This window comes from Nomia melanderi, chromosome 4 (assembly GCF_051020985.1).
Source record: "Nomia melanderi isolate GNS246 chromosome 4, iyNomMela1, whole genome shotgun sequence".
Classification (NCBI taxonomy): Eukaryota; Metazoa; Arthropoda; class Insecta; order Hymenoptera; family Halictidae; genus Nomia; species Nomia melanderi.
In genome coordinates this window covers 14,405,003-14,422,506 of record NC_135002.1, presented here as the reverse complement: position 1 = coordinate 14,422,506, position 17,504 = coordinate 14,405,003, and the positions used below count along the sequence as shown (strand labels likewise).

At 34.6% G+C, this 17,504-nt stretch overlaps 1 protein-coding gene across 4 annotated transcripts in view; it reads left to right on the top strand.

The window, feature by feature from the left end:
• crp (transcription factor cropped) overlaps positions 1 to 17,504 on the top strand; it is a 223,743-nt gene that overhangs the window by 183,715 nt on the left and 22,524 nt on the right. For all 4 annotated transcript variants that reach the window (XR_012998476.1, XM_031972989.2, XM_031972992.2 and 1 more), the window contains exons 3-5: positions 13,718 to 13,868; positions 15,360 to 15,625; positions 16,725 to 17,170. Coding sequence is in view for 3 of the 4 variants with exons in the window: in XM_031972989.2 (XP_031828849.1) it covers positions 13,718 to 13,868; positions 15,360 to 15,625; positions 16,725 to 17,170 (863 nt within the window). In the remaining variant the exon portion in view is untranslated. The remainder of the gene's footprint in view (positions 1 to 13,717; positions 13,869 to 15,359; positions 15,626 to 16,724; positions 17,171 to 17,504) is intronic.

The window sequence follows — 17,504 nt, the reverse complement described above, 5'->3', positions numbered from 1 at the left end:
TTTGTTTAAACTGATCCTTCGAACTTCTGCGAGGTTTTTAATAATATTGAGGATCTAGTAAATTAACTCCTTGAGTGGAAACGACGAGTCTCGCCCGTACGTGTTCTCTGCACGAAAATTGATTTTGTACATTATGTTACAAATCTGCCATATCGTAACCAAAATAATTTTCTTATTTTCATAAGTAAATTTAATTGAATTTGTAATACTACAATTTCCTTTACAATAACTGTATCTATAAAATTACAACAAAACTAAGTATAACAAGCAGGAACATCTGAGTCGAAATAAATCTAGAGGCAAAGGGTTAAAATTGAATGGTTTTAAAGAGCATGTAATTTGACATAAATTAACTTCCTTTGCGTGTTTTGCAAATGAAATTGTATATTTTTCATCTGTCAAGATTCTTTAAATCAATCTTTCAATAGCATTAGCAAGTATAATCATAAATGAACAAGTCCTGCGTGAGCAACACACTCTCTGTCAATATAGCACGAATACTAGGAAATCTATTAATAGGCTTCCGCTAGGTAAAGCGTTAACATTCATTAACACTCGAGTGAAAATTGATTTAGTCCAATTTTCATGTTTAATTTAATATTAACTTATTCCATTTGAAGATTTTTGGTAATAACGATACCAACATAGCAGTGTTTCATTAACAAACACCAGCAAACTTACACTTAATGGAATAAAATTACTTAATAAATTTCACGAAATATCGGAAACTATCGAAACAAACTCCGGAAAAATAATGGTGAACACATTGTTTATTCAAAGTATTCCATTATTCGTTCAATAAAAACGAATACTTTTCTCAGTATCTTAATTGAGCTGTATGTATCAACTCGGTATTAGCACAGAAATATTACTATATTATGTTAAACGAGAAGATTTCCCGATTCACAATTATAATTGATTTTTGCCATTAATGACACTCTTAAAAAATTCTGAGCTATTAATCGTTGATCTTTAAGAGGCCACTGAATAATAACCAATAAATCAAATGTTATTACAGTAGTCTTCGTATAACGCGGTTAAAAAATTCTGTCTTTTGAATACTGATTCATCTTCCCCTGCTCGTATTATTTGTTCACTTTTTATATCTATTTCTCAACAATTTATTAACCGCGTTATAGGAGAGCCTACGGTATCTAACAACGATAATTTCGATGTTCGGGAGGAAAGAAGATTCTGGAAAAGAACTATCCCGGAAAACGCATTTCTACGTTTCCAAGGACGCCGATTTGCACGAGGCGAGCCCGGTTTGCGGCGACGTCTGGCGCCGGGACGCCTGACCGCAATGTGCCATGACAGACGAACAAATGCATGTAATTTGCAATTCTCATTCGCTTTAATAGACCGTGCAGTGGCGAGTAAAGCGTTTACGTTAGTCAGATAACAAGATTGCGTTTCAGCTGAAAGATTGTATTTTTTCGAATGCTTGAACCTTCTTTCCTCCTTTCGATTTACCGTTCCTTTTCTCCTGATTTTTGATATCGAGCTTTTGAGGAGTGCGTGACGATCTTGACGCCTTTAATCTTTAATTTGCGAACACAAGTAAGGATTCGAAATTAAGGGTCTTCAACCTTTATCACTCTGACTGGCAGTTTAACTGCCAAACATGGATATATCAACACAATTGCAACAGTAACATATGCATGAATTAATTTCCTTTTTGTTTTTCGTATTATTTTATGCTTATCTAACATTCATGGTTGAATTTCCTTTTTGAAATTCACAAAATTTATTTGGAACGACTAGCTATAATTTTATGATATTCTTGGAGTGGTAAAGGTTAATTAACCACTTGAATCGGAGGCAATCTATAAACGTTGGAACGATCGTTCACGCAATGGTCGAAGTTCGGACGTAATTAATGAAATCCAGTTATTCAATTGAATTTCGGTAATTGTAATCGATTTTAATTTGACTTATTTACATACGTAGAAATAAACCCATTTTATTTCACTGCACACATTTTGGATACATTTTCCATACAGCATGCGAGATTGACTTAATCAACATTGGATCTACCCGAAGCAAAATAACACATTTTAATTCACTTATTTCACAGTGATTGAAATTGAAAGAATTTTTGCAGAAAATCATTAAACAAACTCGTTTATCGATGCGTACACTGTAATGTAAATCAATTGAAATCTCAGTAAATATAATTGCGTAGCGTTTATAACAGATTAAAGAACTTATTATTACATATCAATTTATGAATTTCACGATTTGCTATTTTAATCCCAGATTTGATTTTTATTTCAATTTTCATTTTCATCTTGCATTTATTAATTTACTTGTCCCGCGATTTACAGACAAGGTAGTATATTTCAAACGGTCCTCGTTTCACTTCAATTTAAAATCCCATCACTTCCGTCGAGTCATCCTGTAGTACAGTAGGAAAACGCTTCAAATTAATCGAGTCCAAGATAGCTGCGCCATTGACGCCCAAACCACAGTCCGCGGTTATCGGCGCGGCTGGGCTGGAAGCATCGCGATCGAGCGTCATCGAGAGTAATCTGGATCCATCTCGAAAGGGGCGGCAGTTGGTAGAAGCTCAATCCGCGATAATCGCATACGTCGAAAACAATAGAGCGAGTCTGGCTGGTTGGTCGAAATTCAGAAATTCAGTGACATTTTTGTGTAACTTTTCAACGGTACCAGATGTTGCTATGAAACTTGGAGTGACGCACCAACATCAGTTGACAGATATATTAAAAGAAAGAAAAATTACAAAATTGTATATTTCAACAATTATAAATAAATAAACAAAAACAATAACAATAGTGTTTTCAACATGCTCACAGCAGAAGTCTAATACAGAAAATTTGAATATGAACGCAGTAAAATTAATTTTTCAAATTATTATTTTACACATTCACTGATTAGAGATTGGTTCACTTTACAGAACAAAATATAGAAGTAGTGAAATAGTATACGTTGATTTTTAAAATTCCTTTTAAACACAAAATCAAACAAACATTTTATAAAATGTTTTTGATTTTATTATTACACATGTAACTTTAATCCTGTAAAACGCATAAAATAGTACATCATTCAAACAACCCTTATTACTTTTGCCTTATCATTGAAGAATGTTTGTTATGTTATGGTACTAAACCCATTAATACACTTCTTTCATTTTAAACATCTCTATTAAACTTTCATCTTAAATAAAAGATATTTTATTAAAATATAAAATATGAAAGTTAACAAGTTAAATTAAGTTCAAATATAAACAGTTAAGAATCCAAATTTTTTAAAATTTAAGAAATGTTAATCTATGTAGCCTTGATGTGTCATTTTTCACCTTTATTAGAATAAAAAAAAAATAAGGAACAATTTGTCGGTCGTGAAACACAATTTTTCTGTCAATGAATGAAACGCGAGTATCACACAAGGTAGTCGATTAGGCTCGGCGTTACAACGATAAGGAGACCGGACGGGGCACAAAGACGGGCTGCCCGGTATAGCTCGCTCGGCCGGAGTTCCGACGCACGTGCCGAAATCTTGTTAATACCATTCTGCAAAGCCGAGTCAGGCCAAGGTCGGACCCCAGTGTTTCCTGTACGGCCTCGGGCGGGCTATTTACGACCGGAGTGTGTTCGCGAGAACGACCGGCAGCCCGGCAATCTTTTTTTTTTAAATAATCCGCCCCGGCGATTCCATGAGAACAACCGTTCCTCTTCGAGCCCAACCGGTCAATCTTGGTAATTCGCGGTGTTATCGGACGCGTGTGCTCGGTTATCCGCGACTCGAAATCGGCCGGATGGGCGGCAATTTAAATTCGAGGCGGTGCGAAGCTGTGAGGACGACTACGGTTTTATTCGTAATTATCTTGATGACAGTCCACCGAGCGATTAACTTCGATGTGTACTTACAATTTTTTAATATTCAAATTTCGCTTTACTGGCCGTGGTTATTGCGGCAATTATGTTTCAGGGAGTGCACTCGCGATGTATTCATTTGATGTAAACTGGTTCCGAGATGGGAACGCCTGCGGGCTTTAAAAAGCTACTCGCGATCGGTTTGGAAGATTCGCAACTTTCGTGGGTGGCACTTGGATTTTAGAAATCAGAATTGTGCGAGAGATTTAAGTATTGCGCTGTATATAATATTTGTAAATGTATTTTATTCACTATGGTTGTATTTAGAAAAAATATTTCATTTACAACGTTATACTATGTGTTTCTTTTCAGATTTTTTCTACACGTTGCAATATATTTTGGAGAAAGATTATTCAATTGCAAAAAACATCGTTACTTAGGAAACTGTTGTATTTGCAACAAGAATATTTGTCTTCGATGATCTTATTAGCTGTCGATGATATTAATACTCATTCATCGAAAGTAATAAGTTACAGTGTTTTAATTGAAAGGGTTTGGGATGAAGGACTGGCAATAGAAACCGAATTCGCACTTTACATTTTATACGTGCCAAAGTGTAAATTTGGCTTTGTAGTCACGGATGATCCTGTCACGGGATGAACGCTCTCCGAAATGTTGCCTGCACGTTATGTTTCACCCTGTTTGAGACCGACACATTGGATGTGCCTGCTCTATAGTATCGGTCTGAATTTCCCAACCCTCTCTTGTTTACTAACCCTTACCCTGTTTCCATAGACACAGTGCCGCGCGTGTGTCTTTCGCAGAACAAAATGTGCCGAGAGAGAGTCACGAGACCGCGAGGAAAAATTTATGAACAGAATTGGGGGTGGAATTCTGCAGTTGGTGATCAGATAATCTAAGTTTTGTGATAACACAATTAACCCATTTGTTACGGATAATTTTCGTATTTCTTGAATAAAATGTTACTTATAACAGTTTAGAAATTTAATTTATCGCTCGAATAATAATTTATTATGCTAAAAAATGAAGGATAACAATTATTTATTATTATTCACTAACAAATGTTCAGTTGATCAAAGTATATGTATATTTTCAATCATGAATTTTAAATCATCTATAATTTAATTATTTGCAAATTTTGCTATGATTATAGTCGTTTGTAAGAATTATTAGAAACATATAATTCGTCAAGATATGTTCAAAAATATATTCCCGTATTAATATTACGCGAGTAAATGAAGAAAATATTTTTACACAATGATGGCAGTCAATGCGTGAATGGTTCATTTCGCCAGCGTCTACATCATGAATCGTTCGCTGCTTTAAAGTAGAAACTCGGCACATAGTTGACCGATCTGTGTCAGTTTTCCTATATCCCGCTGATTTTGTTGGTGTCGGTTTGTTAGAAAAATCAGGATACTATGGACAGCTGTGGCCGTGAATGAATGGGCTGACGACACGGCCGATCGATAAAGGCAAAAGACTAGAGGGCATAATACCCGCGCAGCTGGCGATCGAAAGAAAGGAAAGTTCATCACAGCCGTGAAACGTGCCCGTGGTCTGAGCCTCCTCGTGACCCTACCTGCTGAACTCATTTCCACGTATACGGGAGTTAGACGGAATAATGGAAACAAAGTTGTGAAAGATGTAAAAAGTTGAAAAAGTTCAAAGCACTGTAGGTGCAACTTCAAAACTTGAAATTTGGAAATGTTCTAAATTGCTTATTCTATAAACTCAACTTGTTTCATTAAAGCTCACGAAAGAGCTTCCATTTGAATTTCTATAGTTTGTTCTATTTCCAAAAGTATATTAAACTGAATAAAATTAAGAATTATTTTTCTGGCGTGTGCCTCAATGCCATGTCCAATTCAATAATCTTCTATATCAGTGATTCCCGAACTTTTATGATCCGAAACACATTTTTGAAAACATTCAATTTCAATGAATCATTCTTCGCTATTCGTTCGCTTGTAAAATCCGCCATATTTCATTTATCTACTGCGTTATCCGTAATGGTCCGGTGTATTACGCGTATTCCGATAACCAAAATACTCTGACGTAATAAACCAATATGCGAACCGTCCTGTTAACCCTTTGCACTCGACAGATAACTCTCATTCACTACTCAACTTAATATCACAAAATTATAAACTATTATATATAATATCAATTTTTAATTTACGTATTTCCATTAGCATCAAAGAAGTTAGGATCAAAGAACGTCGTCCATGTCTCAGAAACTGTCGAGTGCCAAGTTTCTCGACTCGTCGAGAATCAGCTCACGCCACCCACTTTGAGAACCCCTGTGCTACACGAATAAAAACAATAGTCCGTTGCGTTTAAAATTCCCGCCAGAAAAGGGCGCGCCGGGCTCCGACTCAGCCCGTTCTCAGCGTTCATTATGGAGTTTTAATTGCGCGGTTTGAGCCCCGCGAAGAAAGCGTGGCCGCTTCAGCCGTTCAGCCTTTTGTGTCCACGGCAGATGCGAGGTGTGTTCCGCGATTCCGCTCTAAGACCGGCCTTACGTGCACGCAAACGGAATAATAAGAACCGGCGGCCCTCACATCCGGACGGCCTGATGATATTATTGTCCCGGACACCCCTTTCCCTGCCCTTTTTCGTTTTTCTCGCGTTTAAGACGCCTCTGGTTTCCCTGTCCTCTTATCCCTGGCGTCTTATTCCTGTCGCGACACACCTTCGGCTTCCTCCTCTTTCACTGGCCAAACCTCCTCGCTCTCACCCTCACCCATCCCTCCCTTGACACCTTTTAGCCCTCTTGAATTCGTTCCCGCGAATTTTTCTTAAGTCTCAGCGATTTACTCTTCTCCCTTTGAAACAACTCTTCGCTCTTTGTTCCACCCTTCGCGGTCGTCCTCTTTGAACTTTGCCATCTTGAGAAGTTTCTCTTTTGGAAATTTCATCTCGCTTTTATGCTGGTTTTGTTCTTGCCTTGATGAGACATGTAATGAAGATGTTTAATTTCAGTTTTTCTTTTCTTTCTTCGGGGTTGTTTGTTGGTGATGATTTTGGGGATTTTTTGGTGCCACTTCAAAATTATTTCCCGTTCGCCCCTCCTCCTCCCCCCCCCCTCGATACGTAATTTTCTATTCCTCGCGTAATACTTCTTTTACTGCCTACCTTTATTGAATTTCATCGGAGACGTTCATTTCTATCTTTTTCTTCTTCTTCCTCTTTCTCTTCCTCTTCTTCTGCCGCTTTTTTCCCCTCTCATTCGTTGTTCTCCCAACCATTTCCTGCAATTTCTTTCCCTGCCATTTCAATTTATCTCGTTACGTTTGACAAGTTTTTCTTCGGCGAAATCCCTTCGCTCCCTCCTCCGCCCATTTTCCTGGCCGAAGTGTCGTTGTTACTGTGCTGGTAATCTTTGACTCTTCATACCTGCTGGTTTCTTATTTCACGGTTTCCATGTTTTTGCCTGTTTGCATGGAGAATTCTGCTCTCCCCTTCTGTGAAGATTCATCCGATGTTGCACGCGATGTATCTCCGTGACTGAGGCTCGCTACAGTCTTCCTCACAAGAGCATACCGACATTATCCGCAAGACTTGATGCCTAATGAGAGATATCCTGATAATGTAAACACGCACTGTTCTCTTGAATACAGGTTGGCTTATAAGATCTCAGCTTCATGTTGATCATTGCGGAGAATAACTATAGAAGCGAAAATATGGAAGTTACGTATGCGAGAAATGTATTTTGGGAAACGGTATTATTGTGTTTGGGCGATCGTTACTCAAGAGATTGAAAAGAAAATGTGTGTTGAATGCAAGAACTTTAATAGACCGTATTTGAGAAACAATGGAGAATATTCAGGCGAACGTGTGTGTCAGTAACTAAACACTTATGGTTATGTAAATGTAATCATTTTTTATATACAAATATATTTACATTTATATATATTTTTAATGTAAATATGCTATCTTTACAACCTTAACTGGTTAATTATTGGTACATTTGTCTTCCACCTAATACCGAATTAATAGAATTAATAAAAATTAATAAAAAAATAATCAAGCAATAATAGAGAAAATATGATCCCCTGTTCAGTAAGAATGTATTAGTGTTTGAAATGTATCCATGTTACATTTGTTTGGAAGTAAACTGATTTTTGCAGAGATATAACCACTATGCTCTTGTGAAACAGACTGTAGGTCTTCGTTTTCCCGGCAGGCATCGAGAAATACATACGGTTCAAAGGAATTTGGAAAATGATATAGGCAGTTCAGACAAAAAATTTCGAAAGAATACTTGTTACAGAAATTCATAGGTTATTTAGGTACATATTCGCGTGAGAATGCACCCCGTAAATTATGTTGTTGAGAAAGGGAATGGTAGTTATTTAAAAGTAATGGTTGTAATGCTAGCGTATCGTTGCTCGCATTATTTTACTGTTCCAGTGAACAGTAAAGAGGTTTATCTCAGCGATGTGAAAGTAAATGGATTAATCTGAATGTAGTAATCGAAATAAAAGCTGGGTTTAGACTTACATTCATCGAGGCAGCTAACTTGATTGTGAAATTGCATGAAAAATGTATTTAAAATTGAATTTATTATGAAATATTAACTGGTTGTTAATTTCTATGGAGAATTTGTTTAAAATAATGAAATCCTCTGAATTCATCGTCTTGGATCTGAACATTTCGATGCGATTTGTAATTCGTAGTAAAATCAAAGGGCACGTAGCTTCAATGCAATTAAAAATTAATAGAATTAAATGTATGTGTATTATACATTAAATATTATAGGTTTAATAACTGAATAATTCCTTTTCATATTTAATCGCGTTTGATAAGTGCATGGTCGTGATTGTATAATAATGATTAGAAATTAACATTGAGTTTTTCAAATTTATTTTAATCAGGATGTATGTAGTTCATCATAAGATTCATTTTACATCAAATGAATTATGGTTCAACCCAATACGAAGATTATACATGGTCTACTCCCTAACTTCATATTCTAAAATATTTTTGTTTTACCCAATTCAAATTCCATAAAAATTTGTGTTGCAAAACTTGCATAAAATACGAAGTATAATAATCTGTAATGAACGGATGAATCTGTAATAAAGGCGGTCAATTTTATAATTAGAAGTCGACTGTTGATATGTTGCTGTATAGTAACGTTCTATTTAATCTCCAATGCTTTAAAGCTTCTCATTACTTCATCAACATGTTGCAAGTGTCACCGACATTTTTACCTGGGTTGAAACATTCAAATGTGGTATTCAAAGTGTTTAGCATCGACTTCAGTACATTTCAAGCAGCGCTGAGTCATAAAACAAGTACGCGTTGCATCCTTAAAAAAAGAAGGAATGAAAGAACAAAAACAAACGCGTAACAAGTAAGTAATAGAAACAAAAACATGTTGCTAAACAAGTGAACCGTTCTCAAGACTAGAATATTAAATAGGAACGTGACTTCGCAAGTCAACGCAACTTCAAAACAAAACTCTGTTAATTCAATCGCCTTTGACCTTAAAATAAGTAATATTCGAATTATTGAATTTCTCATCAAAGTAACGGTCACCGCATAAACACTATACACAATTCAATTAAAAAAAATTGAACTTCTTATCAATTCTTTGCAATGAAATAAAACTTTTGCTAATACACTCCGACCTTCCCAAATATATGCAATTTTTCAATTTCTTCTTCATAGAAAATTCTACTTTTTCGTTTACAGAAAAATACCTTTCTACAAAGTAATAACTAAAAGGAAAACATTTCTGACAATATAGTTAGAAAATTAAAACTGTATCCAAATCAATATTTAATTTCTTTGCATCGTTTATCCCTCTATAAGCTGAATTTTATTTCCTGACTATAACGGTATTTATGCAATATGAAATTAATAAATATGAACCTATAAATACTAATGAATAATGTATTCAATAGTTTTAATAATCTTACTAAAACGAATACATTTTGTAATTTTTAAATTACAGTGACGTTGAACATTTACCTCTGTGTGTATAAAAGTTTAAGTTGATTAATTCTTTAATTTTATTCATCACTTTACGGTAAAAAATTAAATAAATCAATTTAACCCAGTATACTGATGTGACTTCAAAATCATACGGGCTCATAAAGGGTTATGCTGTTATATGCTTTTGTGTTTATTTGAACTTAATGATTTCTTGCTCGAACATCGATCCGTCCAATTTGTTGTGATGCCTTTTTGTGTGTCCTTAAATCACTTTAGGCGACGCTAGCTTAAAATCGCAGGCCAGTCTTGAGTACGCGAGAAGCTTGAGCGTTTTCGTGGACAAACTGAACTTCTCTGACATTCGATAGTCCCACGGGAAAGCGTGATAGAAATTCTGCCAATCCTCGCGAAACGTTAGGAACAAATGGCGACTCCGCCGCTTTGATACTCCTGAAACCACATAAGTGGGGCGAATTTAACCCCTTTCGCGATGGCAACAGTCGTGAAAATCGAGGAGCAGAGAGGATTGCACGTAATGGTTATTTTTGGTTCCATTTTAGAACGAAAATTTCATTTTTAAGGGTTTCTGTTAAAGAATGAAAACATTTGAAACATTTATTTAAGATGTGATGTATGAATTACGAGAAATGAATTCGAACATGAAGAAGTGATAGTAATCGAAGTCATCTGTTCTGTCACGTTTCATTCTAGCTTTTTTCAAGAATCGATCCACCTTGAAAATAATTTCAGAGAAAAATGGATGAGTTCGATCACTGTCACTTTCCTATATTGCTACTCATTTTTGCACTTTTCTTATTACACTTCGAATGTATACTTATAGACTTTAATGTCGTTCATGAAATTTACTTTTTTTTATAGTAATTTGCGAGAATTTTAAACATTAATACATACACTTAAACTTTGTTGAATAAACAATTTCTATATCATATTAACTATCGACAGTTTGTTTTTAATTATGGGAAATTGAATATTATGAATATATGTGTTGTAGTTATAAATATTTTTGTTGATTGGATAATGAGATACAAGACAATTTAAAAAATTACAGGACTTTCTGCAAGTAAATATTGTAAAAAAATATTATTTAAAATGAAAATTAACTTACTTGCCATCAGATCCTCTTCCTTATAAATGCGCAACCGAATTAATCGACCACGTAATGTACAAATTTGTGATGTTTCGAAGATTGTATACTACAAAGAAGGAAGTCCACAAACTTTACACGAAGTAACTGAAATTAACAAAAATTAATAATGTATTATTAAATGAAAAAAATGATATTAAAAATATATTATTAAATATTATTAATTTTTGAAAATGTAAATTCTAAAGAACTAAAACTAACTTATCTCGAAAAAGAAACGTGGTTTTAATCATCAATAGAATTGAAGATTGTAAGTAATGTCAGATAGAATATTTTTCTGAAGGATTGAATGACCATGAATTATGGTATCACCTCTATAAAGCGTTACTTGGAGTTGACAGTATGATTATATAGGACTCTGCACATGATTCTGCGACAGTTTCGGTGACTTATGACGTGGGGTGGCAGTGAGAAACTCGACAATGCGTGACTATAGAGGGAGAATAATGTCTTTATAAATCATTAACATGTTCTGAAGGGTACCAAATTTCACTAACAGTAAGTGATTTCTGTCATCAATAATTATTTTTTTTTAAATAAATAAAATAAGGTGAACAGAAGTAACAAAGATCAGTAGTATGTACGAATAGAATCTGTATAAATAGTCGATCACATTTTCCATAAAAAGGTGCCTAAATGCATGTACACGGTTCATAGATAAATTTTCCGCATGTTTTATAACTGATTAAGTTGTAATTATAATAAAGTTGTAGTTAACGATAGATAAATATTTTAATTGCAGAATATATGAAAGAAATGATTGATATATATATATATATATATTGTCGATTCCTCTCTTCATAACTCGATCGTTTGTGTTTTCGTTGACTAATTTGAAATCGTAAAATTGGAATAGAAACCGATTGTTTCAATTAATAATATGTTAAAGTAATCATTTAATAATTTAATAGTCTTCATTGTTCAATATAAATGTTACAGAAAAAAATTGTTCAATTTGTGTTGATCGATATATTTCACACTTTCTTAAGGTTTCATTAAAATCGTAACTTTCAAGTTGATAAACTTCGCTTGCGTGTAGTAATGTAAAGGTCTTTTTTCTATTTGTTAGTCAAACATAAATATTCACTAGTCATAAACTATATAAAATACGTCTACTACTCCAATAGTCGTGAAACTTTAATTTATTATGTCGCTAGCTTGGTGCTTAAGAGACCTTGCATTTTCTATTTCCACTAATTTTCATTTTACTGCGCACGCGACACGTGCAAGAAGTTTTCATAATTCCTTTACTATAAAAATAAATTATATTTGTGTTATCTTTGTTGTATTTCTTTTAAAATAATTTTACTGTGCAGCCATACGATATTTCTGCGTAGTGTCCTGAAACGACGGAAAATATTCTTGTAATTTTAATTTTATAATATTTTATAATGTTATATAATATTTCTATATTATTATATAATAATAATTTTATAATTTTGGTTTATGTTTAGCTCTAGCTTTTAATTGCAGTACATATGTTACAACGAACTAATCATAATAAATTAATTTTAACATTTTAATGTAGATATTAAAAAGAAAAACCGAAATTATGAAATTTTATTTTTTACCGACGCGAAACATTTCGTTCATACCTATATAATAATTTTAATTTAATCTTCTAACATAAATTTTCAAAAAAATCTTCCAAGTTGAATAAACATACCACACGAAAATTCTGCTATTATAATTTCATAGAATTCGTAGAATCATCCCTGAATTAGAATTTCAATTGAAAGGACCATGAATTCGGCTTTGGTAGCCATTTTCTAGCTTCGAAGTCGCAGGTCAGGACGCTGGGGGAAGCTTCATCATTGGCGGACGCATCTGTTCGTCGGCCACCTGTCGGCAGGTGCAAAACGTACGGCCGTAGCCCGTTACCTTCGGCTCGGTATCAATTGGCCCTTTTGTTTTCACTGGCTCCTCCACCGGTTCCCGTTTTACTACGTCGTAGTATGGACTCGTACGCGCGACACGCGATAGTCACCACTCTCCGGATGTTATCGGCTCAAGCGGAGGACCGTGGTGGCCTGGCTGTAAAACTATTTAAGCTCATGTCACGTAAACAGGAAGCGTCTTCCCGCTTTGTTTCCTCCGACGCAAGTTATGAATAATGCCACCTGCACTTCGTTGCATACCATTGTCCCCATTTCTTTTTAAATATGGCACACTTTTCGCCTTCGTTAGCCTCGATACACATTATCGGCTCCCTTAAAATTCTATCCTTGTCTGCCGTTTTCGATGAACGAAGGGTAATTTCGGATGAAATGGCCCAATCTCATTTAAATTGCCAAATATCTATATTTTCAATTGTTCTTAGTGATATATACTGAATCTTGCATAGAGGTCTGTTTAACTATTCTTCCTGTATGTATTTATTTTCATAAATATATTTTCTTTGATTAGGTATTAATGATATTTATGATGTAATAATTCTTTTTAAAAAGTGGGCATCCCTCCCTTTTCTTTGATTAGGTATTAATGATATTTATGATATAATAATTCTTTTTAAAAAATTGGCACCCCTCCCCGACTTACCCTATTCAGTCATGTAATTTACTCTATTTAAATATACCAATATTATTAGCATTGATAAACATAGTAGCTTTATCGTGAAATAAATTATTTTATACAGTATAATTAAAATATTGCAGTGTTAAAACTCTTGCCAATGGTGAACGATGTTTCGCTTCTTAATGGCAGAATAAGGAAGATCGTCTAACAATGTCCTACTTTGTGCTTTCAGGCTGCGATACTTCAGCAGACTGCGGAATATATATACCAGTTGGAACAGGAGAAAACCCAGCTGCTATCCCAGAATTGTCAGTTGAAACGATTGGTGAATCAGCACGAGGGTGGCGATGTTCCGATCAAGAAACGTAAGCCGGACAACCAAGGTGAGTGTTTTAGATGTGAATTATTCCTGCGATTATCTGCACCAAAAGATCCTAGATTTTATTTAACTTCATATTAGTCTGATTAACAAATTTCTGGCTGTTATACATGCCATAAAACTAAATTTAAATTGTAAAGTAATAGTTATCCTTCGTATAAAATACAAATACATTTCAAAGATGATAAAATTTGATACACTAAATAATGTGTTTGGTGTTTCTAATTTAATGAAAAATTCATTGAAACATTTTTTAGTTAAATCTTTACCTTTGTACAAATGAATATTACTAGGACCAGATAATAACGTGAGCAAATACAAGAAAGTAGTTAATCATAAAAATTATAATAATAATTGTTTGGTAATGAATTAGAGCTTTATATAAGTAAAATACCTTGCTCTTAACAGACAATTTACATTTTTTTTACTCCTTGTTTTCAATACACTATTGCAGTTAATATGAGTATTATAATTGAGCACAAAATATACCTACATCAATCTAATATTACATGCAGTTAATTGGTTTGCGACTAATTATACTTATAAATTCTATCTTATTAATATGAATGCAATTATTCATTATATCTATAATCTGATTTAATGTGCTACGCAATCAAGATGCTACGTGTCTTCGATCAACGCTAATTCGTTGTGCGATTAAAACAGCTCGTTTTGTGTTACTGACAATGAGTCATCGGGAAGACTTCTCAAGGAATTTTTTAATTTGCCGGTCGGAAACGGTGCGAAGATTAATATTGAAGAATCGTTCATCATTTTCGCGAAAGTAATTACATTCTTGAAGGCCGACCATGCTGCACCGGATATTCTGTTCCGTTCTTCGGGAGAATGAAAAAAAATTCGATCAATAGAATCGGAAATTTCGTCTGGCCTACCTATGACCAACCCTTAAATTTTTTTATTATTAACGCGAGAGAATGATTGATATGGTCTATGACGAAAAATTATGGTCTTTTACGTGAAATATACATGGTGTATATTTATACTGAAAAGAATACACAAATTTGGTAAATTATTGATAGCACTACTCTTTGTTGTTACAACAACAATATGGAATATAAAAGCATGGAAGAGATATTACCATTTCTTATATATTTTAAAAGTTTTGTATATGTCATACTTCATACGTTACACATAAATTTTATATAGTAATATCATTGAATGTATTTAAAAATTCAACAATGTTCCCCGACATTTAATCGAAAGAGAAAAATAATTTTATTATTACAAGATGATATTTTAATTAATAAACAAATAGTGAACTTGTGTTTTGTATATGAAACGATACCAGGAAAATGATTGATGCGTCAATGTGAAAATTTTCTGATACAGAGAATCGAGTCGATCAGATTCCGAAGTATCCGTTCAACATTCCGTACGGGAGACGTTCGTGGATTAACTAGGCATCACATTCCGTTCAATAATTAACAGAAGCGTTCTTAATAGCGGTCGCCGATAATGAGCTTCTTCATTTCAGGAGGTGTCGTCGTCAGTCTACCGATGCATGTTAGCGAGAGCGGTGACGAGGGATTGGGCAGCATGTCTCCTGAGCCATTGTCGGTAATAACCGTGACCACAGAGGGACATTCCGTGGTCAACAGCGAGGTGGTGGAGCTCAGACGACAGTTGGAAAGGGAACGCCACGCGAGGCTGCATTTAGAAAAGCAGATGAGAGCTATACAAAGTCAACTCTACCCGGAAAGATACCGGGACAACCAACTGATTACTTACCAGCCGCACGAGGTACCGTATGATTTGATGACATATTATCGATTACGCGTAGGTTTTATGAACCAAGAATTCATAATGATTAGTTCAGTAATTTTAGCGTCTTTTATTTTGTTAAAATTAAGTATTTATGGTTTAATTTAATTTACAATTATTTTTATTAATAATTTTGTAGAATTTAATAAATTTATTTTATATTTAAGAATGTTTGGGGCTGTAATAATTAGAATTATATGTTTACAACAAGTTGATATAAACATTTTAGTAGCTTATCCTGTAAAAGTCCATTTGGTAAAAAATATAATTGTTAGTATCGAATTGTACGAACATAAAATTAGAAATGTTGTATGCTCACATTTGTGAACGAAAGATGGAAATGACTCTAACTCTTGAAAACATTTAAGAAATTTATGTGATAGAGGATTTGTAATTTAATTATTATTTATTTCCATTGGGGGGTATTTATAAAGTATTTATACAAATATGGGAGTTAGAAAATAATGATGTATACTCAAACACGTTAATAATATTCGGTATACAATAATAATCTTTCTCAGAATTTTGGTCTGGATTTGATAACGGAACGCGACAAAAGTGATTACCGGTCGCATTGAGAACCACTGTCTTTCTGTAGTAAAAAATGAATGTAACTTGTAACTTTTTTGTAATGCTTTCTATAGGAAAATGGTCTGGTTTGTTGCACGATGCAGTTAGATTCTCTCTTAGACTATTTGTTCTTCAAATAAATTAAAAAATATCTGCAAAGGTTGCTGTATTTTGGGTGTCTGCTTTACTTTGATCATTGTTCAACCATATTTACGTATTAAAAATATAATAATAATTAATATGATCTTGTTCCTGATAATCCATAGAAAAATTATATAATTATTACTGTTAAAGAACTAAATTAATTTTCCTAAACACTGCAGCAGTGGAGAAAAATAGTTTTTGAATTCGTATCTCTTGCATAGAGAACTATAAAAATCTGTAAATTAAAAATCCATGAACTTAAAATTTATAAACCAAAAATGATAAATTCATAACATACACTTACTCACTGATAAAAGTCAAAGTATTTTTCTCCATATAGTACGATAAAAAAATTCGTCCATAGGTGATCGAACACACGGACAACGTGATCGCCCAGGAGACAGAGGAAGGTGTTGCTGCTCTTCAGGTAGTGTCCGTGGTGTCTCTGCCGCCAGTCGGTTCAACGCAGACCGTGGAAACGTCTAGTCCGGACCCGAGTTCGCCTCCCTTATCACCGCAACCTGCGGATATGGTGCCGGAGGAGATCAAGGAGGAAGAAGCGGAGCCGGGCAGCCCGAAAATTGTCGCCTTCACCCAGAGCCAAGCGTTCTCCACGTTGGAGGAGCAGACGACGGGCGACTCGTTCTCTTCGTCGAGTCGTGTCACGTATTCAGGGGATTTCAAAACCACGTCGCCACAGTACATCACCGCGAGCCCCAGCAGGCCGTTCTCTCCGGCCGCAGAACCGCAGCGATTACCTAGTGTCCTGGAAGCGGCGATGAAAGCGGAACCGAAGGTTGAAGTTGAGAGGTAGGTAGTCTCATTTCTGATAACGTCAGTTCGATACATAATATTATATAGTTACCGGAACGATTGGCTGTACAATACTATTGACAATCAGTATTTCATACTCTACTGGCTGCGTTAAATTTTTAACCTTTTATTACTATACGTCACTATAATGGCTTTTGTGTATATCATCTTTTCGAACGCTACATCACTATAGCGGCACAATTAATTCTCTCACAATTACACAGTGAAAAATTTTATTAGTCTCAAATCGAAGTGTTACATTTATGATACACAGACCGCGCTTGCTCAAACTTTGCTCTACAGAGATATAGCGCGACTAGACTCGCTGTAA